The 27,360-nt window shown below is 44.0% G+C and overlaps 1 protein-coding gene across 1 annotated transcript in view; it reads left to right on the top strand.

The window, feature by feature from the left end:
* Nucleotides 1–27,360, top strand: part of c5 (complement C5) — a 208,835-nt gene that overhangs the window by 75,947 nt on the left and 105,528 nt on the right. The window contains exons 14-18 of the mRNA XM_033048613.1: nt 6,945–7,100; nt 10,488–10,617; nt 19,736–19,804; nt 24,568–24,765; nt 27,230–27,320. Of these exons, the coding sequence (XP_032904504.1) occupies nt 6,945–7,100; nt 10,488–10,617; nt 19,736–19,804; nt 24,568–24,765; nt 27,230–27,320 (644 nt within the window). The remainder of the gene's footprint in view (nt 1–6,944; nt 7,101–10,487; nt 10,618–19,735; nt 19,805–24,567; nt 24,766–27,229; nt 27,321–27,360) is intronic.

Genomic DNA, 27,360 nt, shown 5'->3' with positions numbered 1-27,360 from the left:
GGAGGTGCAACTCCAGAGCCAATAAAATCATGGGAGACCCCTTGCACCCATGCAACGGACTGTTCCAGCTGCTACGGTCAGGCAAACGCCTCCGTTGCCATGCTGTGAGAACGGAGAGGTTGAGAAGGAGTTTCTTCCCAGAGGCCATTCGGACTGTAAATCTCACCAGCGACTAACTTTACTGCACGTTTTTCCTTCCAATATTTAATATGTAAAAGAATATGAGTGTGTTTATAATTTGTTTGTTTGTCTTTTTGCACAAAGTCCGCGAGCATTGCCACTTTTCATTTCACTGCACATCTCGTATGTGTATGTGACGAATAAACTTGACTTGACTTGAGATTGAGTCAATGGTGGGAGTCTGTCTGTGTGATGGACTGTGCCACATCCACAACTCTGCAATTTCTTACAGTCTTGAGCAGAGCTGTCCCTGAACCAAGCTGTAATGCAACCCAACAGTATGGTTTATACAGTGCATCTGCAGAAGAGTCGTTGGAGACATGCCATGTTTCCACAATCTCCTAAGGAAGGAAAGGAATTGGTTTGCTTTTGGGGCTGTAGTTTCAATGTGGTTAGTCCAAGTCAGATTGTTGCTAATATCTATGCCCAGGAAACTGAAGTTCTCAACCACTTCCACTTCAGCACCATTGATGCTGATTTGAGCATGTATCCATCATGCTTCCTGAAGTTGATAACTAGCTCCTTCATCTTGCTGGTGTGATGGAAAAGGTTGTTGTCCTGACACCATTTCACAAAGCCCTCAATCTCCTGCCTGTATTCCATCTCCTCATTGTTCAAGATCTGACCTACCACAGTGGTGTCATCTGCAAACTTGAAGATGTAGTTAGACTGGAATTTGGTTGTGTATGTACAGGGAATGTAGTAGGGGGCTGAGAACGCATCCTTGCATAGCACGAGTGAATTAATGTGGAGGATGTACTGTCACTGATCATCACCGATTATGGTCTCTGGGTCAGAAAGTTGAGGATCCAACTTGGATTCAGAACTGGCTTATTCAAATAAAACAGAGGATTGTGGTGGACGGTAGATATTCTCAGTTTAATTTAGTGCATGGTAAAGCCAGCAAAGTCCGATCAAGGATAGTCCGGGGGTCACCAAAGAGGTAGATGGTAGTTCAGCACTGCTCTCTGATCGTGGTAGGACGATTCAGTTGCCTGATACCAGCTGGGAAGAAACTGTCCCTGAATCTGGTGATGTGCATTTTCACACTTCTATACCTTTTGCCTGATGGTGTTGGTGAGAGTTATAGGAGACATGCCAAACTTCCTAAGCCTTCTAAGGAAGTAGAGGCGTTAGTGTGCTTTCTTGGTCGTTGCTTCAATATGGGTGGTCCAGGAGAAATTGTTGGTGATATTGACTCTGAGGAATTTGAAGTATTCAACCATCTCTACTTCGGCACCATCAATGCAAACTGGGGTATGTTCACTTCCTGAACTCTGATCACTATCTCCTTTGTCTTGCTGACATTGAGAGAAAGGTTGTTGTCTCGACACCAGGACACAAGGTTCTGAATCTTCTTCCTGTACTCCATCTCATCATTATTTGATATCCGGCCCACAATGGCGCAAATTTGAAAATTGAATTAGATTTGTACATGGCTACACAGTCATGGGTGTACATGGAGTAAAGAAGGGGGCTGAGATATCCTTGCGGAGCACCAGTGTTGTGGATTATCGTGGAGGATGATTTGTCCCCTATTCTATCTGACTGGGGTCTGTTGGTCAGGAAGTCGAGGATCCAGTTGCAGAGATGAGTGCTGATACTAAGTCCCCCGAGTTTGGTGATAGGCTTGGTGATGGTCTGGCTGTGACCTTTGCTGTTTGTGATATATATAAGTTACTTGGACATAAATGTAAATGGGTTGGCGAGTAGGTTTGCTGACAAAACCAAAATTGGAGGTGTTGTAGACAGTGAGCAAGGCTGTCAGAAGATACGGTGGGATATACAGTAGATCAGCTACAGAAATGGGTGGGAAAATGGTAGATGGAGTTTAATCTGTGCAAGTGTGAGGTGTTGGACTTTGGGAGGTTGTATGCAAGGGAAATTATACAGTTAATGGCAAGACCCTTAACAGCATTGATGTGCAGAGATATCTTGGAGTCCAAGTTTATAGCTCACTGAAGGTGGTAATTTAGTGATTGTAGATCTGCTTCTGTGGCTGGGTTGGGCGCCATCTTGGAAGCACAAATAAATAGGGTGGTAAAGAAGGCGTGTACTTTCCTCGTTTTCATTGCAAGAGGCATTGAATGTAATAGTCAGGAAGTCATGATGCAGCTCAATTGGACATTGGTTAGGCCACATTTAGAGTATTGCGTTCAGTTTAGGTTACCCCATTATTGTATTGTATTGTATTCCTTTATTGTCATTCAGACTTTTCAGTCTGAATGAAATTTCGTGCCTTGCAGTCATAACATAGAATAAAATAACAAAACACACAATAAACACAGATTTAACATCCACCCCAGTGAGTCGACCAGGCACCTCCTTACTCTGATGGAAGGCAAAAGTCTTAAAGTCCTTGTCTCTTCCCTCCTTATTCTCCCTCTGCGTTGAGGCGATCCAGGCTTCCGATGTTGTGACCCCGCCGGGTGATGGTACGTAAGTCCCGCGGCTGAATCCGAGCTCCGCGAACGGGCCGGTTCAAACTCCCCTGCCCGGGGCGGTCGAAGCTTCCGAAGCTGCCACCCTCCAGTCCAGCGGACGAAGCTGTCATTGTGGGAGCTCCAGAAAACAGGTAACCAACCTGGGACCTGCGAGCTCCCGACATTACCGTCCACTGGGCCTGCGGCCGAGTCCACTGGGCCCGCGGCCGTGCCTCCGAGGCTCCGAAGTCGGGTCGCTGCCACCACAGCCCGATGTCGGCCAGCCTCACGTTGGTAAGTCCTGGTTGGCTCTGCCTCCAGAGCCTCGAGCCATTAGGCCTCAGCGGAGACGGAGACGAGGGATACGACAAGAAAAGGTTGCATCCCCTCGAAGGAAGAGACTAAAACAAGTTTCTCCCACCCCCCCACCCCACACATACACAACTAAAACAAACTGAAATAAACTGTAACAACAGGACAAAAGAAAACAAAAAAGAAAAGACAAATGGACTGCAGGCGAGCCGCAGCTGCAGGGTAGCGCCGCCACTTACAGGAAAGCTGTGGAAGTTTTGGAGAGGGTGCAGAGAAGGTTTATCATAATGTTGCCTGGATCTGAGGGTTTCAGCTACAGGGCAAGGTTGGTAAACTTGGAACTTGTTTTCTCTGGAACATTGGAAGTTGAGGGGCGACTTGATGGAAGTGTATAAAATTATGAGAGGCATAGATAGGGTAGACAGTCAGAATCTTTTTCCCTGGGTGGAAATGCCCAATACCAGAGGGCATAGCAATAAGGTGAGAGGGGAGGAATTTAATGATGATGTGCCGTGCAAGTGTTTTAGTGGGGGCCTGGAACACATTGCCAGGGGTGCTGGTGGAGGCAGCACCCCTGGACTACACGTCTTCTGGACTACACGTCTTCCCACCCTGCCCCCTGTAAAGACTCCATCCCCTACTCCCAATTCCTCTGCCTACGCCGCATCTGTTCCCAGGATGAGACATTTCATACCAGGGCATCGGAAATGTCCTCGTTCTTCAGGGAACGGGGATTCCCCTCTGCCACCATAGATGAGGCTCACACCAGGGTCTCATCCATACCCCGTAACACTGCTCTCTCTCCCCATCCCCGCACACGCAACAAGGGCAGAGTCCCTCTGGTCCTCACCTTTCACCCCACCAGCCGGCAAATACAACACATAATCCTCCGCCATTTCCGCCACCTCCAACGTGACCCCACCACTCGCCACATCTTCCCATCTCCCCCCATGTCTGCCTTCCGCAAAGACCGCTCCCTCTGCAACTCCCTCGTCAATTCTTCCCTTCCCTCCCGCACCACCCCCTCCCCGGGCACTTTCCGTTGCAACCGCAAGAAATGCAACACCTGTCCCTTCACCTCCCCCCTCGACTCCATCCAAGGTCCCAAGCAGTCGTTCCAGGTGCGACAAAGGTTCACCTGTATCTCCTCCAACCTCATCTACTGCATCCGCTGCTCTAGATGTCAGCTGATTTACATCGGTGAGACCAAGCGTAGGTTGGGCGATCGTTTCGCCGAACACCTCCGCTCAGTCCGCAATAACCTACCTGACCTCCCGGTGGCTCAGCACTTCAACTCCCCCTCCCATTCCCAATCCGACCTCTCTGTCCTGGGTCTCCTCCATTGCCAGAGTGAGCAACAGCGGAAATTGGAGGAACAGCACCTCATATTCCGTCTGGGGACCTTGCGTCCTTATGGCATTAACATAGAATTCTCCCAATTTGGCTAGCCCTTGCTGTCTCCTCCCCTTCCTTAACCCTCTAGCTGTCTCCTCCCACCCTCCCATCCGCCCGCCCTCGGGCTCCTCCTCCTCCTCCCCTTTTCCTTCTTTCTTTCCCCCACCCCCCATCAGTCTGAAGAAGGGTTTCGGCCCGAAACGTCGCCTATTTCCTTCGCTCCATAGATGCTGCTGCACCCGCTGAGTTTCCCCAGCAATTTTGTGTACCCTGGTGGAGGCAGTTAGGATGGTGGCGTTCAAGAGGCTTTTAGATAGGCTTGTGGAAGTGCAGTGAATAGAGGGACGTGGATCATGTACAGGCATATGTGCTGCATTGGTTGATGCTCAGTGTTCAATGTTTTGTTCTATCCGGTAGCACAGGTGGATGCTAACCTGGGTCTAGGGCTTTATTGGTGTTTCGATGGGATTATGGTGTTGAAGGTAGAGCTATCTATCTATATAACTAAAAGTCTCATCTTGACCACTTCCTGTCTGCGCTGTATATTGATTTTAGAAAAAAAACGCTACCGTATATCGCTATGATTTTTGGCCACCTTACTCACGGTCCTCCTCCGCTGAGGCAGCCCCGAGGATTTTTCCGACCGATGAAATATAAAAAAGTTATGAGTGTTTAAAAAATCTTGAGAACAGCTGATTGGTCCTCTCGCCTGTCAATAACCACGATGAAGGTAACGCCCCTTCCGGTGGGGGCGTGGGGGTGGGGAGGACTACAAAACCGCGGATGCCTGTACGTGAGTCAGTCACTCTGGAAGATCACGAGGGAGAGTCCACAACTGTGATTCTAAGCTGTGAATAAACTGAACTGGAAGTCTGCAATGTACTTGCAATAAATGATTTGTGAGCCCTTAATGACAATGCAATGAGTAGTTTGGCAACTTGATGGCCTGCACTCCGCTTGAAATGCTATGAAATTGAATTTAGTGGCCTGCACTCCACTTGAAATGCTATGAAATTGAATTTGGTGGCCTGCACTCCACTTGGAATGCTATGAAATTTAATTTGGTGGCCTGCACTCCGCTTGTTGAGTTGCCAGTCCACCAGGCCTGAGTGACTGAGCTGCCAGCCCACCAGGCCTAAGTGACTGAGCTGCCAGCCTACCAGGCCTGAGTGACTTAGCTGCCAGCCCTCCAGGCCTGTGTGACTGAGCTGTCAGCCCAAGAATCCATTCAGCCCACAATGTTCATACTAGCCCTCTAGAATCCAGTCCCATCGGCCCACAACACCCATACTGGCGCTCCAGGAAGCCCCCCCCCCCCCCCACTGGCCACCAATATTGGAATTGGAGAACAGGTGGAATATTGCATTGGGGGACCAGCCCACCCGTGTGAACATGGGTCCCAATGGGTCCCACAGTCTAGTATTATTATAAAACTCTGACCTTGGATGTTTTCTTGTGGGGTTGTTTGCTTGCTGGAACTTTTTCTTTGATTCACACCTCCTCGAAAACCTGACGCGGTAATGGTGAAATTTTTACATATTCCGGTAGAGATTTACCTCATGATTTCAAAAATCGCCTCATCTGAAAATTTGATTCATTATTTCATGAGTTTTTAACTAAAATTGTTTACCAATCTGAGATCTATTTTGAAGTTAACGAGCTGAAGCAAGCTGGATGACGTCACAATGCCTCTGCTCCTCGCGGAAAGCTGCGCAGAATTTTCAACGTGCAGTGGCACTGTTTTCCATGAGCTGCAAGTTACATGGCCCAGCCACCTTCCCCCCCCCCCCCCCCCCCCCAGGGCTCAGGGTTGAAGCCGTTGAACATGTGCTCAAGTCATGGCGGCGGTGGTCGTTATCGCAGCGCAGTGGAAAAGTGGCCTTGGCAGCCGTCACAGGGGACGACCTCCTCTCCGTCTCCCCTGCCTCATCGTCTGTCACGCTGGTGTGTGGGCTTACCCTCGCGGAAGCCATGATGGCTGGCCCTCCACTGCTTTTCACCGTCCTCAGATCGCTCTGGGCCTCGCTGTGGTCCACGCCGGCCACAGCCTAGCTCGGGCTCGATGCTTGGTGGGGAGCTTCTGCTCTACGACCTGGGTAGATGCTGCCCCTACCCCTCCCCCTCCCTCTCTACCCCCTTCCCAGGGCAGAGAGGGGGGGAGTCAGGGGGGGAGTCAGGGGGGTCCTCCCCGGTGACGCGGCGTCCCCCCATGGCTCAATCTCTACCCCCTCCCTCTCCCTCACTACCCCCTCCCCCTCCCTCTCTGCCCCCCTCCCTTTCTAGGAAGTGGTGAATATTGGGACCTATGGGTGAGTGGTGGAGTATTGCATGCGGGAACCAGCCCTCCCCTGTGATGCCGTGCCCCCCACCGCACAATCTCTACCCCCCTCCCTTGACACATGCAGATGATGAGTCTACTACACCTTATCGATAATCATGATACAGGTCATTTTCTAGAAACGCAGCCACCACCCATCCCCTATTGTATTGTACTATCGTTTCTATCTTCATTTATTTTGTGTATTGGTATAGCACAGCTTATGAATATAATTATTGGCTTTCTTAAAAAATGATCTTATAATGTTCTGAAATTTTAGCAGGAATTTTGAATACTTTCTTTTTATATATTTACAGGTTCAGTTGAATGTTGATAATGATATTGATCAATATAAACCAGGAGATTCAATGAATTTAAGAATCAATGCTCAACCTGAATCACTTGTTGCATTATCTTCCATTGACACAGCTGTGTATGCCGTAAAAAGCGGAAGCAAATTAACAATGAGAAAGGTTTGGTGGATCTTCATATCTGATTAAATACCAGCTTGGTAATTCCAATTAGTTATTTAAGTGGAAGATTAACACAAAATGATGGAGTAACTCAGCAGGACAGGCAACATCTCTGGAGAGAAGGAATTAGTGAAGTTTTGGGTTGAGACCCTTCTTCAGACTAAGAGTCAGGGGAAAGGGTGACTAGAGATATGGAAGGGTAAGGTGTGAAAATGACAAAGCAGACTAAAATCAAGGAAAAGTAGAATGGTTCATTCTTTGCTGAGGGGAAGGTGACAACGAGGCATACAATCAATAAAATTAATCAGGAGGACAGTGAAACTAGTCGGTGAACTAGAGTGACGGAGCGAGAGGGAAAGCACTTGTTGCTTGAAGTTAGGGCAATCAATATTCATACCACTGGGTGTAAGTTGCCCAAACGAAATATGAGGTGCTGTTCCTCCAATTTGCATTGGGCCTCACTCTTACAGTGGAAGAGGCCCAGGACAGAAAGGTCAGTATAAGAATGGGAGGGGGAGATAAAGAGTTTAGCTACCGGGAGATTGTGTAGGCCTAGGCGGTCTGAGCGGAGGTGTTCAACAAAATGATCGCCGAGCCTGTGTTTGATTTCGCCGATATATAGGAGTTTAAATAAATGGATTTCGTATGAGGCCAGGATTAATAAATAAAATTAGGTTATTAGGTTATAGGGATAGGAGACACATTAGTTAGGGGGACAGATAGGAGATTCTGTGGCAGCAAATGGGACTCTAGAATGGTGTATGGGTTATCTGATGTTAGGCTCTAAGGCGTCATGGAGCGCCTGCATAAATTCCTTCTTAAACATGCTCAGTTGCCTAAACTCCTCCAGCGATACACTTGATCCGAGCTACTGCACCTGGCTCTTGACTCCTTTTTACTGACCAGAGCCTCATTTTCTCTTGCTATGCAGGCTTCCTTACTTCCACTTGCCTTGCCCTTCAGTCTAACAGGAACGTGCTTTTGAACTCTAACCATCCCACTTTGAAAAGCATCCCATTTTCCTGACATCCCTTCATCCGCAAACAACCTACTCCTATCATCTTTAGTGTTTGAGGTCTCGACCTGAAGTATCACCTCCCCTTCTTTTCCAGAAATTCCAGAATTTAGGGATTCAGGCAGAATGCTGCCTGAATCCCTAAATTATCCCAGCACTGTGTCCTTCCTACCTTTAGCAAGTTCATTTCTAATACCATCAAAGTTGTCCTTTCCCCAATAAAGAATTTTAACTTGTGTATCCACACACTCGGTTCATCCACCTTACTTGTCAGGCCTCTTGCATTGAAAGAAATCTAATCTAACCCAACTGTACTTCCTCGTTCCATGCCATGCTCCTGCCGATGATAGTCTGATATATATTAGTCTATGCCTGATCTGCCTATAATAGAATGTTATATATCAGTCTGAAGAAGGATCTCGACCTGAAACATCACCCATTGTTTCTCTCCAGAGATGCTGCCTGTCCCGCTGAGTTACTCCAGCATTTTGTGTCTAACTTCGATTTAAACCAGCATCTGCAGTGCTTTTCTACATATGATATACTGAACTTGCTTTCATTGTTTTCCTTACCAACTTCCAGCCTCTCACCTGCCTCACACTTGCATTGGATCCTGTCTCCCTGCCAATCTACTTTAGACACTTTCGAGTAGCACTAGCAAACCTGACTGCCAGGATATTAGTTCCCCTCCATCTCAGGCACAATTAATACCTCTTGTTCAAGTCAACTCTGCCACAGAAGGCATCCCAAAGGTCAAACATTTGAATCCCTGCCCCCTGCAGCAAAACCTCAGCCATATATTCATCTGGCCTATCTCCCTGTTTCTACCCCTCACTTGCATGGGGCACAGGGAGAAATCCGGAGTTTATTACCCTGAGGGTCCTGCTTTTTATTTTCTTGCCTATCTCCCTGTATTCAATCTGCAGGACCTCATGCCTTCTCCTACTATATCATTTGTGCCAATGTGCACAATATCATTTAGCTGAACCCTCCTACATGGGAATGTTTTGCAGCCACTCTGAGACATATCCTGGAATCTTGTTTGCTGCCACAGAATCTCCTGTATGTCCTCCTAACTCATAAGTCTAATAGAACGTAGAACAAACCTCCTCTGGACCTTCCCAAAGTCTCCACATCATTTCTGTAATATACGACCAGAACTGCACACAATACTCCAAATAATCTTGACTAAACTCTTGTCGAGCTCATCATGACTCCTGACTCTTATATTCAATGCCCCAGCAACGGAGGCAAGTATATTATACACCTTCTTTACCACCCTATCTACTTGTGCTGCCAACTTCAGTTAGCTATGATCATGGACTCCAAGATCCCTCTGCACATCTCTCGCCTACACTCTGCCTGCTTCACCTTTCCCCGCCGTGCCTCAGAGCTAGGCCCGACGACACAAACATGACTGCTGCTGCTCCCCTGACTGGTCACTGTCCGTCGCCCCATCCCCCTCTCCCATAATATCCAAACAGGAAATCTGTTGCCAAGGTGAATGGCCACAGAGAATTCCTGCACTCCTTGCCTATTCCCTTTTCCTGTGGTCACTCATCTATTTTCTGCTCCAAGCCAATGGTGACTACACAGAGACATTTCCACAAGGCAGTAATTAAGGCATTTACAATAACATTTAAAAGACATTTGGACAGATGCGTTGAAGGAAAGATTTTGAGGGATAGTGGTTAAAAGCAGACAAATGGGACTGGCTCACATGGGGCATCATGGTTGACATTGGTAAATAGTGCTGAAAAGCCTGTTTCATGCTGTATGATTCTAAAAAAACTATGATTATGTCTGTACATTTTTGTTTATGGCTAGGAAACATTATATGTTTTATTAAAATGTGCTGTTTGCATTTTAGTTGTACATTGATCCAACGTCAGGGGGCATTTCATCAGCACATAATAACAGGCAAATGAACTCCAAGCAAGGGAGATGACATGGGGCATTAGGATAGGATAGAGGATAGGAATGGTCATCAATAGATTGCTCCAACAAATGAGTTGTAAAAAGTTCTGAATGAGAGTGAGGTGGTCCACACAAAGGAAATGCACTTTGTGTAGCCTATTGGATTAGATGAAACTTACAGCAGGTTGAGTGTGGGAACCCGACCAGGAGAATATCTGAATAATTTACATCTCTGGTCTCTCTGTATTAATGCAGAACAAACAAAAAATAATATTCACATATACTGTAGAAAGTAAAATAAATTTTACGGGGTATGAAAATGTCTTTGTGGACCAAACACAGGCTGGTGGGGCAAGCATAGATGGGACTTCTTGGTTGAAATGGACAAGTTAGGGCAAAGGGCTTGTTTCTATGCTGTATGACTGTGACTCTAAGTATTGTCATTCTTCATACAGGTACTTCTTGATGCTGAGAAGCATGATCTTGGATGCGGAGCTGGAGGGGGAGCGAATAACGCTGATGTGTTCAGGAATGCTGGTTTGATGTTTATGACCAATGCCAATGCCAAAGCTTTGCCAGTTACTGGTAACTAAACAATAACACCAATATTTTGTAAATAAGTATGCAAATATATGCACGTACTTTCTAAGAGACGTTATGATCTAGAAATTCTATTACATATTGTAAAATGTATGTGTGCTATACAAAATAATTTGTTGGAACATTAGTGAAAATGGTCCCTGAAAAACATAAAAAAGTTTCCATGTCATTTGTGCTTATGTATGGAGACAACTAGATAACTGATATGTCTAATAGCATTTACATTTTCACAAAGCAAAATATATTTATTTTCAGAGCCTACTGATAGAGTGAGCAACTTATACATAAACAATATTTCACAATAAATATCCTTTCACATGATTTAAAAAGATGTCTCAGGTTTTGGAGCCAGAGCTTGGAATAAAATACAAATAAGGTTCTATCAAGTCTTGGTGGCACCGAAGGAGCAAAGGCTTTTGTATTTACAAAGTTTCAAAGTTAGCAAGGCTTGTTTTATAGGCTCACAATCCCTTAGTCACGGAGTCATACAGCATGAAAACAGCCCCCTAGGCCCAACTTGGCCATGTCAATAAAGTCCCATCTACACTAATTGCCTCACATCCCAATAAACCTTTCCTATCCAAGAGTCGAGAGTGTTTTATTGTTGTATGTCCCAGATTGAACAATGAAATTCTTACTTGCTGCAGCATAACAGAATATAAAAACGTAGTACACTGTAAACAATATGATCTTCTTGTGTATGGCGTGCACAGCCTAAAGTTGTAGGACAACTTGTTCTATTTGATCTTATTTGATTGTGCACGGCAGGTTGATTGCATTCGTTAAAACAGGGCGGACCACGTGAAGGTTCCAATCTCCCACCTCAACAATATGATAAATGAGAGATTGAAAAAAAAGTTCAGTGTGTATATATACACATACTCACAAGTACACACACACATACAGTGCATTCAGAAAGTATTCAGACCCCTTCACCTTTTCCACCTTTTGTTACGTTACAGCTTTATTCTAAAATGGATTACTTTCATTTTTTTTATCATCAATCTACACACAATACCCCATAATAAAAAAGCAAAAAGAGGTGTTTAGCAATTTTTGCAAAGTAATTAAAAATAAATAACTGAAATATTACATTAACATAAGTATTCAGACCCTTTACTCAGTACTTTATTGAGGCACCTTTGGCAGCAATTACAGCCTCAAGTCTTCTTGGGTATGATGCTACATGCTTGGCACACCTGTATTTGGGTAATTTCTCCCATTCTTCTCTGCAGATCCTCTCAAGCTCTGTCAGGTTGGATGGGGAGCATCGATGCACAGCTATTTTCAGGTCCCTCCAGTGATATTCGATCGGGTTCAAGTCCAGGCTCTGGATGGGCCACTCAGGAACATTCACAGACTTGTCACAAAGCCACTCTTGCGTTGTCTTGGCTGTGTGCTTAGGGTCGTTGTCCTGTTGGAAGGTGAACCTCTGCCCCAGTCTGAAGTCCTGAACGCTCTGGAGCAGGTTTCAATCAAGGATCTCTCTGTACTTTTGCTCCATTCATCTTTCCCTCGATCCTGACTAGTCTCCCAGTTCCTGCTGCTGAAAAACATCCCCACAGCGTGATGCTGCCACCACCATGCTTTACCGTAGGTACGGTATTGGCCAGGTGATGAGCGGTGCCTGGTTTCCTCCAGACGTGACACTTGACATTCAGGCCAAAGAGTTCAATCTTGGTTTCATCAGACCAGAGAATCTTGTTTTGGTGCCTTTTGGCAAACTCCAAGTGGGCTGTCATGTGCCTTTTACTGAGGAGTGGCTTCCGTCTGGCCACTCTACCATAATGGCCTGATTGGTGGAGTGCTGCAGATAGGGTTGCCTTTCTTCAAGTTTCTCCCATCTCCACAGAGGAACTCTGGAGCTTTGTCTGAGTGACCATCGGGTTCATGGTCACCTCCCTGACCAAGGTCCTTCTCCCCCGATTGCTCAATTTGGCCGGGCGGCCAGCTCTATGAAGAGTCCTGGTGGTTTCAAAGATCTTCCATTTAAGAATGACGGAGGCCACTGTGCTCCTCTGGACCTGCAATGCTGCAGAAGTTGTTTTATACCCTTCCCCAGATCTGTGTCTCGACACAATCCTGTCTCGGAGGTCTACGGACAATTCCTTTGTCTTCATGGCTTGGTTTTTGTTCTGACATCCACCGTCAACTGCGGGACCTTATATAGACAGGTGCGTGCCTTTCCAAAACATGTCCAATCAATTTAATTTACCACGTGTGCTACAATCAATTTGTAGAAACATCTCAAGGATAATCAATGGAAACAGGATGCACCGAAGCTCAATTTTGAGTGTCATAGCAAAGGGTCTGAATACTTATGTAAATGTGATATTTCAGTTATTTATTTTTAATTACTTTGCAAAAATTTCTAAACACTTGTTTTTGCTTTTATATTAATACCTGATGGTATACCCGGTCGTGTTTTAAAAACCTGTGTGGACCAACTGGCTGGAGTCTTTACGAACATTTTCAACCTCTCAATGCTGAGGTCTGAGGTTCCCACCTGCTTTAAAAGGGGATTAATAATACCGGTGCCCAAGAAGAGCAAGGTGATGTGCCTCAATGACCAGTGGCACTAACGTCTGCGGTGATGAAGTGCTTTGAGAGGTTGATCATGGCACATGTCAACTCCTACCTCGACAAAAACCTGGACCTACTGGAGTTCTCTTACCGCCACAACAGATCAACGGTGGATGCGATCTCACTGGCTCTCCATTCCGCTCTGGACCACTTGGACAACAAAAACTCATATGTCAGGCTGTTATTCATTGACTACAGCTCGGCATTTAATACAATCATCCCCTCCAAGCTGGTTTCCAAGCTCTCAGATCTGGGTCTCTGCGCATCCCTCTGCAATTGGATCCTCGACTTCCTCATTCACAGGCCACAGTCTGTCCGTATTGGTGGAAATGTGTCATCTTTGATAACAATCAGCACGGGAGCACCTCAAGGCTGCGTGCTCAGCCCCCTGCTTTACTCACTCTATACTCATAACTGCATAGCCGGACATAGTGCGAACTCCATCATCAAGTTCGCCGACAACACCACTGTTGTAGGACGTATCACTGATGGGGACGAGTCAGAGTATAGAAGTGAGATCGACTGATTGACCAAATGGTGCCAACACAATAACCTGCCTCAACTCCAGCAAAACCAAGGAACTGATTGTGGACTTTGGAAGGAGTAGGATAGGGACCCACAATCCCGTTTATATCAACAGGTCGATGGTGGAAGGGTCAAGAACTTCAAATTCCTGGGCGTGCATATTTCCGAAGATCTCTCCTGGTCCCAGCACACTGATGCAATTATAAAGAAAGCACATCAGCGCCTCTACTCCCTGAGAAAATTACGGAGAGTCTGTATGGCAATGAGGACTCTCTCTTACTTCTACAGGTGCACAGTAGAGAGTCTGCCGACTGGTTGCATCGTGGCTTGGTTCGGCAACTTGAGCGTCCAGGAGCGCAAAAGGGTGCAAAAAGTTGTAAACACTGCCCAGTCCATCATCGGCTCTGACCTCCCTACCATCGAGGGGATCGATCGCAGTCGCTGCCTCAAAAAGGCTGCCAACATCATCAAGGACCCACACCATCCTGGCCACACATTCATCTCTCCGCTGCCATCAGGTAGAAGGTACAGGAGCCTGAAATCTGCAACATCCAGGTTCAGGAACAGCTGCTTCCCCACAGCCATCACACTATTAAACACAACTTCAAACAAACTCTGAACTATAACAGCCTATTGCACTTTATCTGTTTATTTATGTGTGTATATATGGTCTATGGTATATGGACACATTGATCTGTTCTGTATTTATGCTTACAATACTTTGTTGTGCAGCAGCAAGCAAAAATTTCATCATTCTATCTGGGACACATGACAATAAACTCTCTTGACTTGATGACTTGACTATTATGAGGTATTGTGTGTAGATTGATGGTAAAAAAATGAATTTAATCCATTTTAGAATAAGGCTGTAACGGAACAAAATGTGGAAAAAGTAAAGGGGTCTGAATACTTTCTGAATGCACTGTATGCACTATATACATACACAGCCATACTCCAAAAAAACAAACAATAGTAGTGCAATAATAATAATAATAATAATAATAATAATGATAGTAGTTTATTGAAGTTCAGAGCGTATTTGAGGCTGTAGTGTTTAATAGCCTGATGACTGTAGTGAAGAAGCTGTTCCTGAACCTGGACATTACAGTTTTCAGATGGCAAGGGTGAAATGAGTGTGTGGCCAGGATATGTAGTTATTGTACCTGGCCCAATTATCTGCTCTGGCAGCTCGTTCCATCTGTGTGAAAACATTGCCATTCAGGATCCTATTAAATCATTCCCCTCTCACATTAAACCTTTGTCCTCTGGTTCTTAATTCCCCTACTCTGGGTAAGAGACTGTGCATCTACCCTATCTATTTCCCCCCATGATCTTATACAACTCTATAAGATCACCCTCATACTCCTGCACTCATAGACTAGCCCTAATCTGTCTAACCTCTCCCTACAGCTCGTGCCTTCAAGTCTTGGCAACATCCTTGTAAATCATCTCTGCAGTCTTTCCAGCTTAACAACATCTTTCCTATAGCAGGGTGACCAAAACTGAACTCAATATGAACTGAACATCCCACCTTCTTTACTCAATACTCTGCCTGATGAAGGTCAATGTGCCAAAAGCTTTCTTGACCACCCTGTATGACACCTCCTTCAAGGAACTATGTACCTGCACTCCTGGATCCCTGTGCTCTCCAACTCTCACCAGAACATTGCCATTCATTGTGATGGTCCTGCCCTTGTTTGACTTCTCAAAATGCAACCCTTTGCAGTTATCTGCATTAAACTCCAGTAACCATTCCTCAGCCCACTGATCAAGATCTTTTGGTAATTTTTTATAACCATTTTCCCTATAGACATTAACACCCACTTTGGTGTCATATGCACTGGGCACAATACAAACCTGTGCATCACAGGTTACTGAGCTTTTCCCAGTGCAGAATAATTCCTGACTCTAAACACCTAATGGAGACACAAAAGACTGTAGATGCTGGAATCTGGAGCAATAAACAATGTGATTGCTGAACTCCAGTAAGAGTAGGGAATTTTAATGTTCCCATAATAAACTTGCACTGTCATATTATCATGGGTTTAGATGGGATGGAATTTGTCAAATGTATTCAGGAAAATGTCCTTATATGTAGAGGGTCATACAAGGAAGAGGGCAAAGCTTGATGTTCTCTTAGGAAATTGGGAAAAGCAAATGACTGAAGTGTCCATGGACAAGCCTTATGGGGCCAGCAACCACTGTTCTATTCACTCCAAGATAGCTTTGAATAAAGACAGAGCAGGCTCACGTTGAAATTCTGAAGATAGACATAAAAAGCTGGAGTAGGTCAGCGGGACAGGCAGCATCTCTGGAGAGAAGGAATGGGTGATGTTTCGGGTCGAGACCTTTCTTAATTGGGCCAAGACCAACTTTGATGGTATCCGACAGGAACTTGTTAAAGTCGATTGGAATAGGTAGTAGACAAAGGAATGTCCGGAGAGTGGGATGTTTTTAAAACTGTGATGATAAGAGATCAGGGCATGCATGTTCCTGTTAGAGTGAAGGGCAAGCCTGAATTTTCAACATGTTGAACATTTTCGGCGACCTGCAACGACCTATGACGGGTGCCGGCAGTCGCCGAAAAAGTCACGTAAGTGGGACAGGCCCATTAGGAAACTAGGACGATGAGAGAAATTCAGGCTCGGGTCAGGAAAAAGAAGGAGGTATGGGACAAGTATTGGCAGCTGGGATCAAGTGTACTGCTGGAGGAGTTTCAGTAACTGAGGAGCATAATTAAAGAAACAAATCAGGAGGACAAAAGGGGGCGAGATTGCTCTGACAGATAATAGGAAGGAAAATCTAAAATATTTTATAAATACATAAAAGGAAAGCATGTAACGAGAGAGAATATAGGCCCCCTCAGAAACCAAACTGGTCATCTCTGTATGGAGCTGCAGGAGATGGGCAAGGCCCTCAATTAGTATTTCTTCTCTGTTTTTACTATGGAGAAAGACTTGAAAACTGGGGAACTTGGGATAGTTACTGGAGATGTCTTGAAGACAATCTGTATTATGGTTTAGGACGTGCTCAGCATCCCAAAGCTTATGAAGGTTGATAAATCTCCCAGGCCTGATCCAAGGACCATCCAAGGACACTGTTGGAAGCTAGAGAAGAAATTGCAGGCATCTAAACAGAGATGTATGAATCATCATTAAACATGGGTGATGTGCTAGAAGATAGGTAGATGGCTAATATTGTGCATCCATTTATGAAAGGTTGCAAGGAAAAGCCTGGGTATTATAGACCAGTGAGCCTAACATCTGTGATAGTTACTGGAGAGCATTCTGAGGGATAAGATATATACGCAGAAACAATGAACAGCAGATGCTAGCTTACAAAAAATACACAAAGGAGATGGTATAGGGACAGGTGTTACAACATGTTGAACACCTCCTGTGGTTGCAGGAGAAAGTCCTTGGGGAAGAGGTGGTTTGTGTGGGAAGGAATGGGTGAATGAAAAATTTGCAGAAGGAGCAGTCTCTGAGGAAGGCACAAAGTGGTTGAGATGGCAAGATGTGAATGGTGGTAGGATTACATTGGAGGTGATGGAAATGACAGAGGATGATGTATGATTAGTAAGTTTGCCAAACACACTAAAGTGGATGGTATTGTAGATAGCGAAGATGGTTGTCATAAATTATAGTTGGATCTTGTTCATTTGGACTAATGGGCTGAGGAAGGGTTAATGGAATTTAATGCCGATCAGTGTGAGATGTGGGGAGGTGAACCCAAAAACAAAACTTACCCATGGAATGGCAGGTCCTTGGCAGTGTTGTAGAGCAGAGGGGTCCAGTACATAGTTCCTTGAAAGTGGCATCACATGTACATAGGATGATCAAGAAGGTTTTTGGTACATTGGCCTTCATCAGTCAGAGTGTTGTATAGAAGTTGGAATGTTATGTTAAACTTGTACAAGACGTTGGTGAGGCCACATTTGCAGTATTGCATTCAGTTTTGGTCATGCTGCTATAGGAAGGATGTTGTTACCTGGGGAGATTGCAGAGAAATCTTATGAGGGTGTTGCCAAGACTTGAGGGCCTGAGCTATAGGGAGGGCTGGCTAGTACAATGTTCCTTGTAGCGGGAGAATGAGGAGTGATCCTATAGAGGTGTACAAGCTCATGAGGGGAATCGCTAGGATGAATACACAGTCTTGTACCCAGAGTAGTAGAATCAAATCCAGAGGACATAGCTTTAAGGTGAGAAGGAAAATTTGAATAGGAATCTGATGGGCAACCTGTGCACACAGAGGGTGGTGGGTGTATGACACGAACTACCAGAAGGGGTCATTTAGGCAGGTACTATGATAATATTTAAAAGAGCTTTGGGCATGGATAGGAAAGATTTACGCAGGCAGGTGGGATTAGTGTTGATGGGGCATCTGGTTCCACGTGGGCATGTTGGGCCAAAGGGCCTGTTTCCATGCTGTATGACTCTCCATGACCCTATGAATTCAGCAAGTCAAACAGCATCTGTTGGGGGAGGGGAAAATAGTGTAAATGAATGTTCAATTTTTCGGATTAAAACCCTGCATCAGAACCACTTTATGCACCTGATAATTGTTGCAGTAGGATTCACAGACATTGGTTGAAGGCTAAGCTACCATTCAGAGATTTTAAAAAAATGTCAATATAAATGATAAAAAAGATATACTATAAAACAGTTTTCAGAAATAAAAAATATTTGAATAAAACCACCTTAATATATAGATAGTTTAGTATTAGTTTTAGTGACACAGTGCGGAAACAGGCCTTACCGCACACTGAGTCTACGCCAACTAGCGATCCCCGAACGCTAGTACTATCCAACACACCAGGAACAATTGACCCTTTTTTATCAAAGCCAATTAACCTACAAACCTGAATGTCTTATAATGTCGAAATTAAACCGGAGCACCCGGAGAAAACCCACGAGGTCATGGGGAGAACGTGCAAAATCTTTACAGCACCAGTAATCAGGATGGAACCGGGGTCTCTGGCATTGTAAGGCAGCAACTCTACCGCTGCACCATTGTGTCGCCCCCTTAATGGCTGAGTATGTATAAAGACTGCCAATGGTTCTGCTGTAATGCACCTTTCCATCACATGAATTGGAACCAATGCAAGTAATGAATTAGGGAACATTATTTACATTACACAGGTTGAATTAGTTATAACGTGATTTCGATGGGCAACTAGAGAATCACTTTAAAGTTATTTTGGAAACTGACATAGAGAAAGAAAGTTGTTTTGGAGAAAGACAGTGCAGGGAACAAAACACATTTTCCAGTTAACCTCTCTGCTGTCATCAGATACCAATGTATCTTAAGAACACAAGCTGCTAATTTCATCATGGGTAGCAAATTGATAAGCTATCGCTTCTATTGACAACGTAATCTACAGCCTTTAAAGTTTATGCTTGAAGCAACAAATTAAACATTGGTATTGAAAACACCTTTCGTTTTGAAACTCTATGGGAAAAATAACATGGTTATTGTGAGCTGGAAATTCTCTTTACCCCAAAAGCTCCCTTTTTTCCAGTGATAAAATTGTCCTTCTATAATGATTTTTTATAACATGTTTTTTTAGGAATGCACCTATCGTGTCATAGCAGCAATGAAAAGAATATATTTAATTTCTCCTGACCGTCTTATCCATTGGCTAGAGTTACAATTGAAGTGAATATGCATGCCAATCCCACCTTAGTTTTAAGAGCAGGATTGGATTGTACCTTAGTACTCTGAGTGCAGTCCAGCAACAGTGTACAATGGAAGATGCAGTGCATGTTCTATGTTCACCAGTGCAATGGTCAGAAGTCTCAGAGATTTTGAGGTTTCAATGGTTGAAACTGAAGTTGAGAATGTTGCATTTTTGGAATGACATTCATTATTTATTTTGTTCCTTCTGATGATTTAGTGAAATTGTTTGCCCAGAATCAAACTGCAGAAAACCCAGAATTTGCCCTAAATAAACATTTTAGAACTGAAGTTTTGTCTCTGTTTTAACCTTTTACAGAAGCAAAATGTGATGCTATTTTGCGACCAAGGCGAAATGTGATGGCGAGGACTGAAATACATGAAAAAAGTAAGTTTATAATAAAATCATCAATTTATAGAAACGGACTCAAAATGCTGGAGCGGGACAGGCGGCATCCCTGAATAGAAGGAATAGGTGACATTTCGGGTTGAGACCCTTCTTCAGACTGATAAGGAAGTGTATACAGTGGCTTGCAAAAGTATTCATACCCCTTGAACTTTTCCACATTTTGTCACGTTACAACCACAAACGTAAATGTATTTTATTGGGATTTTATGTGATAGACCAACACAAAGTGGTGCATAATTGTGAAGTGGAAGGAAAATGATACATGGTTTTCAAATTTTTTTACAAATAAAAAACTGAAAAGTGTGGCGTGCAAAAGTATTCAGCCCCCTTTCCTCTGATACCCCTAAATAAAATCCAGTGCAACCAATTGCCTTCAGAAGTCACCTAATTAGTAAATAGAGTCCACTTGTGTGTAATCTAATCTCAGTATAAATACAGCTGTTCTGCGAAGGCCTCAGAGGTTTGTTAGAGAACATTAGTGAACAAACAGCATCATGAAGCCCAAGGAACACACCAGACAGGTCAGGGATAAAGTTGTGGAGAAGTTTAAAGCAGGGTTAGGTTATAAAAAAATATCCCAAGCTTTGAACATCTCACGGAGCACTGTTCAATCCATCATCTGTAAATGGAAAGAGTATGGCACAACTGCAAACCTACCAAGACATGGCCGTCCACCTAAACTGACAGGCCGGCCAAGGAGAGCATTGATCAGAGAAGCAGCCATGGTAACTCTGGAGGAGCTGCAGAGATCCACAGCTCAGGTGGGAGAATCTGTCCACAGGACAACTATTAGTCGTGCACTCCACAAATCGGGCCTTTATGGAAGAGTGGCAAGAAGAAAGCCATTGTTGAAAAAAAGCCATAAGAAGTCCCGTTTGCAGTTTGCCACAAGCCATGTGGGGAAATAGCAAACATGTGGAGGAAGGTGCTCTGGTCAGATGAGACCAAAATTGAAGTTTTTGGCCTAAATGCAAAACGCTATGTGCGGCGGAAAACTAACACTGCACATCACCCTGAACACACCATCCCCACTGTGAAACATGGTGGTGGCAGCATCATGCTGTGGGGATGCTTTTCTTCAGCAGGGACAGGGAAGCTGGTCAGAGTTGATGGGAAGATGGATGGAGCCAAATACAGGGCAATCTTGGAAGAAAATCTGTTAGAGTCTGCAAAAGACTTGAGACTGGGGTGGAGGTTCACCTTCCAGCAGGACAACGACCCTAAACATACAGCCAGAGCTACACTGGAATGATTTAGATCAAAGCATATTCATGTGTTAGAATGGCCCAGTCAAAGTCCAGACCTAAATCCAATTGAGAATCTCTGGCAAGACTTGAAAATTGCTGTTCACAGACGCTCTCCATCCAATCTGACTGATCTTGAGCTATTTTGCAAATAAGAATGGGCAAAAATTTCAGTCTCTAGATGTGCAAAGCTGGTAGAGACATACCCCAAAAGACTTGCAGCTGTAATTGCCGCGAAAGGTGGTTCTACAAAGTATTGACTCAGGGGGGCTGAATACTTTTGCACGCCACACTTTTCAGTTTTTTATTTGTAAAAAAATTTGAAAATCATGTATCATTTTCCTTCCACTTCCCAATTATGCACCACTTTGTGTTGGTCTATCACATAAAATCCCAATAAAATACATTTACGTTTGTGGTTGTAACGTGACAAAATGTGGAAAAGTTCAAGGGGTATGAAAACTTTTGCAAGCCACTGTAGATAAGGAAGTGTAAGGTGTGCAAACAGGACAAAGGGAATGGAGATCAAGGAAAATGTAGAATAGATCATTGTTAGTTGGGAGAAGGTAACAACAAAGCAAATAGAGATAAAATGGAGTTGACCGTAAAACTGGGAAGTAGAAGGGGATGGAGAGAGAGGGAAAGCAAGGGTTACTTGAAGTTAGAGAAGTCAATATTTCATACCGCTGGGATGTAAGCTGTCCAAACAAAATATGAGGTGCTGTTCCTCCAATTTGTGCTGGACCTCACTCTGACAATGGAGGAGGCCCAGGACAGAAAGGTCAATGTGGGAATGGGAGGGGGAGTTAACAGAAACATACCTGTAGAGCAATGATAAACAACTGTTGTTTTCTGTTGATACATCTTATATTTAATTGGACAATAGATTATTTCACTTCACTTGAAGCTGATTCATCTCGAGATACAAGTGCTAATGTACTGGCAGTCATTGCAAATCCACTGAAACATTAGAGTCATAAGAAACTGCAGATGCTGGACTCTTGAACAAAATACTAAGTACTAGAGGTTAGGTAGCATGTGTGGAGTGAATGGACAGATTTTGTTGCTGTTGCCTGACCCGTTGAGTTCCTCCAGCACTTCATGTTTTGTCATTCAAACATTCATTGTGTTATCCTCTTCCCCAGTGAGGGAAAATTTAAACCATGTGACCAGCAAAGATGTGTCAATGTGGAAAGGCACAATCCAATTTTGTGTGACGTCCCCCACTGGGAAGATGCAATTGCATTCAAAGCCCATATTGCACCCCTCGACCCAGCCCCAGCCATGTTTTTCAGAGGTTGCTGCTATCGATGTTGGTTTGACCGGGCCTGGTTTTAATCACTTTCCTTTCTCCCATACTTCACATGCAAAACATTTCTAAACCTTGTCCTTCAATGATTGGAAGATAACTGCATTAGGCAGTTTTTACCTATATTTACCTTGGAATCCACACCCTCATCAACTTCTACAGATGCGCCATAGAAAGCATTTTATTGCGACGTATCACAGCATACTTTGGGAACAGCTCCATCCAAGACCGCAAGAAGTTGCAGAAAATAGTGGACACAGTCTAGACCATCACACAAACCAACCTCCCTTCCATTCTCCATTTAAACCTCACGCTGCCTCGGCAAGGCCAGCAGCATAATCAAGGATGAGTCGCACCCTGGCCACTCCCTCTTCTCCCCTCTCCCATCAGGCAAAAGGTATAGAAGTGTGAAAACGCACACACCCGGATTCAGGAACAGTTTCTTCCCAGCTGTTATCAGGCAACTGAACCATCCTACCAACAACCAGAGAGCAGTCCTGAGCCACTAGCTACCTCATTGGAGACCTACGAACTATCTTTAATTGGACTTTACTGGACTTTATTTTGCACAAAACGTTATTCACATTATTCCCTTTATCATGTATCTGTACGCTTTGGATGGCTCGATTATAATCTTTTATTGTCATTCCACCGAGTAGTTAGCATGCAACAAAAGCTTTCCACTGTAGCTCGGTACATGTGACAATCAACTAAACTCAAACATAATAGTTCAAAATACAATCAAAATGTCTGGAAATGTGTATGTAATGATTAGTGTAGAACCAGAGGGGAGATGAGAATATTTAACATAAATTACAATTGAAGACTTTTGAAAAGAATAAGATGTCAGTGGATACATCGAGTGGGCAGTATTACATTCCTATCCACTTTCTAATGAGGGTAGGGTTAAAACAACTTGGCTTCAACAAGTTATTATTGACAGAAATCTCATCCAGATTCTCTGAGTATATGCCATGCATTGGGCAGCATACAACACCAGTTTTGACGCCAGTTAGATAAAATTATTTGTGCATTCACAGGCTACTCATACCGAAACAGGTCTTAGCAAAAGTGTTGGGGCCTGCTCCATCCTTAAGGGCCTGTCCCACTTACGCAACTTTTTCGGTGACTGTTGAAAATCCAGCGGTGACCAGAAAGTCACTACGACTCTTTGGGTGACTAGGAGACTACTCACGACCATACAGGCGACACCCTGGTGACATGTGAAGCCTGTATGGCCGTGAGTAGTCACCCAAAGAGCCGTACTTTGTTCTGGCCGCCGCTGGATTTTCAACACGTTGAAAATTTTCGGCGACCTGTAACGACCTATGACGCGCCGGTGGTCGCCGAAAATGTTGCGTAAGTGGGACAGGCCCCTTAAGCAAAGAAAAGAGAAAGAGGAACTGCAGATACAGAAATCTTGAGGAAAACACAAAGTGCAGGAGTAACTCAGCAGGTCAACGTGCAGGTGACTTCCATGCCTTCCATCTCCAGTGACTCCCCGTGCTTCATCTCTTTATGCCACTCTGTCCCTTGATGCCCAATCATATGTAGGCCCCAACTCCAACCCGACCATAGATACACTAAGTGCTGGAGTAACTCAGCAGGACATGCAGCAGTATTTATTCCATCAGCCCCGTTTCTCACTCACTGCCAATTGCAAGGTATCTATCCTCCTCTGCTAGTTCACCAGTACCAGTCTTTATGCAGACAGTTGCCAGCATTGATTGACTGAGAAGCTGAGGATATCTGCTTAACCTCACACGCATCACAACATGGACCTTGTATGCAATTGAATCTTCCCAGTGGTGGACATCATACAAAATTGGCTTGTGCCTCTCCACATTGATGCTTTTATACATCTTTGCTGTAATGAAAGAGAATCTATGTTGGTTAGTTTTTAATGGAGCCTGCATTGAACAGAGCCGGAGTTTGCACCGTCGGGAACAAAGGAGGACCCGGCGTGGGGGAACCGCCATGAGGAGGGGGGGGGGGAGGGGAGAGAACAAAGGAGGACTTGGCGCGGAGTGTTTTGTCAGCACCCTTTACGTGGCAACTATTTGTGTATGCAAGCAAATAATTTCACTGTGACTTGTCACATGTGACAATAAAGTATTCAATTCAACTCAGTTCAATTTAATTCAAAAAAGTGAAGATGTCAATAATTTTATTTTCCTTTATATTTTCAGTTGACAAATTTACCAATCCCATTGAACAGAAGTGTTGCATAGATGGAATGAGGGACTTCCCACTAAAACAATCTTGCTCTGAAAGAGCAAGTAGAATCAAGTTACCTGCACCATGCAAAAGTATATTCTTAGAATGCTGCAATTATGCACAGCAGTTGCTGGCGGAGTCTTCAAACGCCCTGTCATTAGCACGAACGGGTAAGTCTTAGAATAGGGAAGATTATTTTACCTGCACATCCAGTCGAATTAAGAAATAAGGCACCAGATCCTCATGAAAGGAGGTACTATATTATTTACATTATTTAAAGCTTTATTCTGAAATCAATATAATGACCTTTCTGGAAACTACTAAAATGTTGGAGAGAATGCAATGTGTTTGAGCTGGCACTTTGAGTTATTTTTGCTTAATGTTGCATGTCAAGTAAGAGTTAAGTAATAACATACTAGTCCTGATTAAACAAAGTTGCCAGCATTGATTGACTGAGAAGCTGAGGATATCTTTAAAATCTTCCCCATCAAAATAGTCTTTGATAATCTGCTATGCAATTATTCAGAAATTCTTATGATGCATTATCTGTTTCCCATGCATCCTTTAAGCTTGCAGATGCGCTATTACCAGTTCCCACTTATAACTTGGGGGTTCTTGGTTTCTCCAGTCACATTGAACTCACACATGTTCCCTTTAAACTCACTGAAAAATTTATTATACTGCTGTGTACATTTTGGATCTCAAGAAGGGTCTCGACCCGAAACGTCACCCATTCCTTCTCTCCAGAGATGCTACCTGTCCCGCTGAGTTACTCCAGCATTTTGTGTCTACTTTCAATTTAAACCAGCATCTGCAGTTCTTTCCTACACGAATTTAACCTGTGTTGGGTATCAATAGGAAAACATCCCAATAGTCTGGACAATGTGTCACCCTGGCACCATCAAAATACCGAAGCAGGTTAATGGAATTTGAGCATATCTACTCATTTAGTGCCTCCACTTATTTGAGGAAACTAGCTAATAATATGTATCCATCACTCTGGACCAGGCACCAGTGGTTCTGCGTTCAATCGTACACCATTTTAGGTGTTTTCACACCAGGTTTCTTTATCTCTGACATCACTATCAAGGGAAAGAACACAGCAGTTTGAAATGTCTCTCCATTGGGAAGGATGTGCACGATAACTTAATTAATTGCATAAGAACGCATTTATGTGTACATTTCAAAGTTGAGCGTGGGGTGAGGTTGGTATGGGGGGGGGGGGGGGGGGGGAGGGAGGTGGGTGCGTTGTACTTGGAGACATTATAGATAGTGAAGATGGTTGTCAAAAATTGCAGCAGGGTCTTGATCGGTTTGGCAGATGGACTGGAAAGTGGCTGATGTAATTTAATATAGAGAAATGCATTTTGGGAGCACTAACTTGGGAGAACCTACACATTGAAAAGTAGGGCTCTGGGGAGAATATGGGTGGATATTGAAAGTGGCATCTCAGGTCGAAAGGGTGGTCAAAAAGGCTTTTGGCACATTGCCCTTCATCAGTCTGAGCATTGAGTATAGAAGTTGCGAGGTCCTGTTGCAGTTGTATAACACATTGGTGAGGTCGCATTTAGAGTATGTGTTCAGTTTTGGGCACCATGTTATAGGAAAGATGTCAGGCTGGAAATGGTTCAGAGAAAATTAACAAGGATTTTGCTAGGACTCAAGGGTCTGAGCTATAGAGAGAGGTTGAGCAGGTTAGGACTGTTCCTTAGAGCGCAGGAGAATGAGGGGTGATCTTATAGAGGAGTACAAAATCATGAGAGGAATAGATTGGTTAGATGCAAAAGTTTCTTGCCCAGGGTACGGAAATCAAGAACCAGAGGACATAGGTTTAAGGTGAGGGGGGGAAAGATGTAATAGGAACCTGAGGAGTAACTTTTTCACGCAAAGGTTGGTAGGTGTCGGAAGAGGTAGTTGAGGCAGGGACTATCGCAACATTTAAGAAATATTTAGACAGGTACATGGATAGGACAGGTTTAGAGAGATATGGACCAAACGTAGGCAGGTGTGACCAATGCAGATGGGACATGTTGGCCAGTGTGGGCAAGTGAGGCTGAAGGGCCTGTTTCCACACTGTATGAATCTGACTCTATTTCTGCTTTAACTGAACATGGAGTAGAAGAAGGTGATTTAGCTTGTTGAGACATTTATGATGGTTGATCTTTTCAGATGGTTGATCAATGCTTTGTTATCGAAGGTAGACACAAAATGCTGGAGTAACTCAGCGGGACAGGCAGCATCTCTGGAGAGAAGGAATGGGTGATTTTTCGGGTTGAGACCCTTCTTCTTTAATGCTTTGACCTCACCTGCTTGCTATTGCTGAATATCTGAAGTTTTGAATAGAAAAATCTAACAATCTTTTCTTTGAAATTGTTAACTGACTGAACATCCATAGGCTTTTGAGGGAGCAATTTCCATGGTTCCACTGCTCTTTGGGTGGGGAAAAAAGTTCATCCTCTTTTCATCCCTAAATATATTTGAACTATTTGATATATAAGAGACCATTATTCTGGATTCCTTACTGGATTATATCTTAATGTATATAACGCATATCAAGAATACATCAAACTGATAAAATGAAAGTTCTGTTTCTTGTTCACATCTTCATTACTTTTTTTTCATTCCCAAAACCAGAACTGAACAATAAGTTTGAATTGGAGCCACCAAAAATCCGCAGTTATTTTCCAGAGAGTTGGCTGTGGGAGGTTCATGAAATTTCACAAAGGTACTTTCTGCATTACTGTTCTATATAGAGATGTTACCAT

This window comes from Amblyraja radiata, chromosome 32, assembly GCF_010909765.2.
Source record: "Amblyraja radiata isolate CabotCenter1 chromosome 32, sAmbRad1.1.pri, whole genome shotgun sequence".
Lineage (NCBI taxonomy): Eukaryota > Metazoa > Chordata > Chondrichthyes > Rajiformes > Rajidae > Amblyraja > Amblyraja radiata.
Note: the sequence above shows the minus strand (reverse complement) of the source record. Positions and strands in the feature narration are given on the sequence as shown.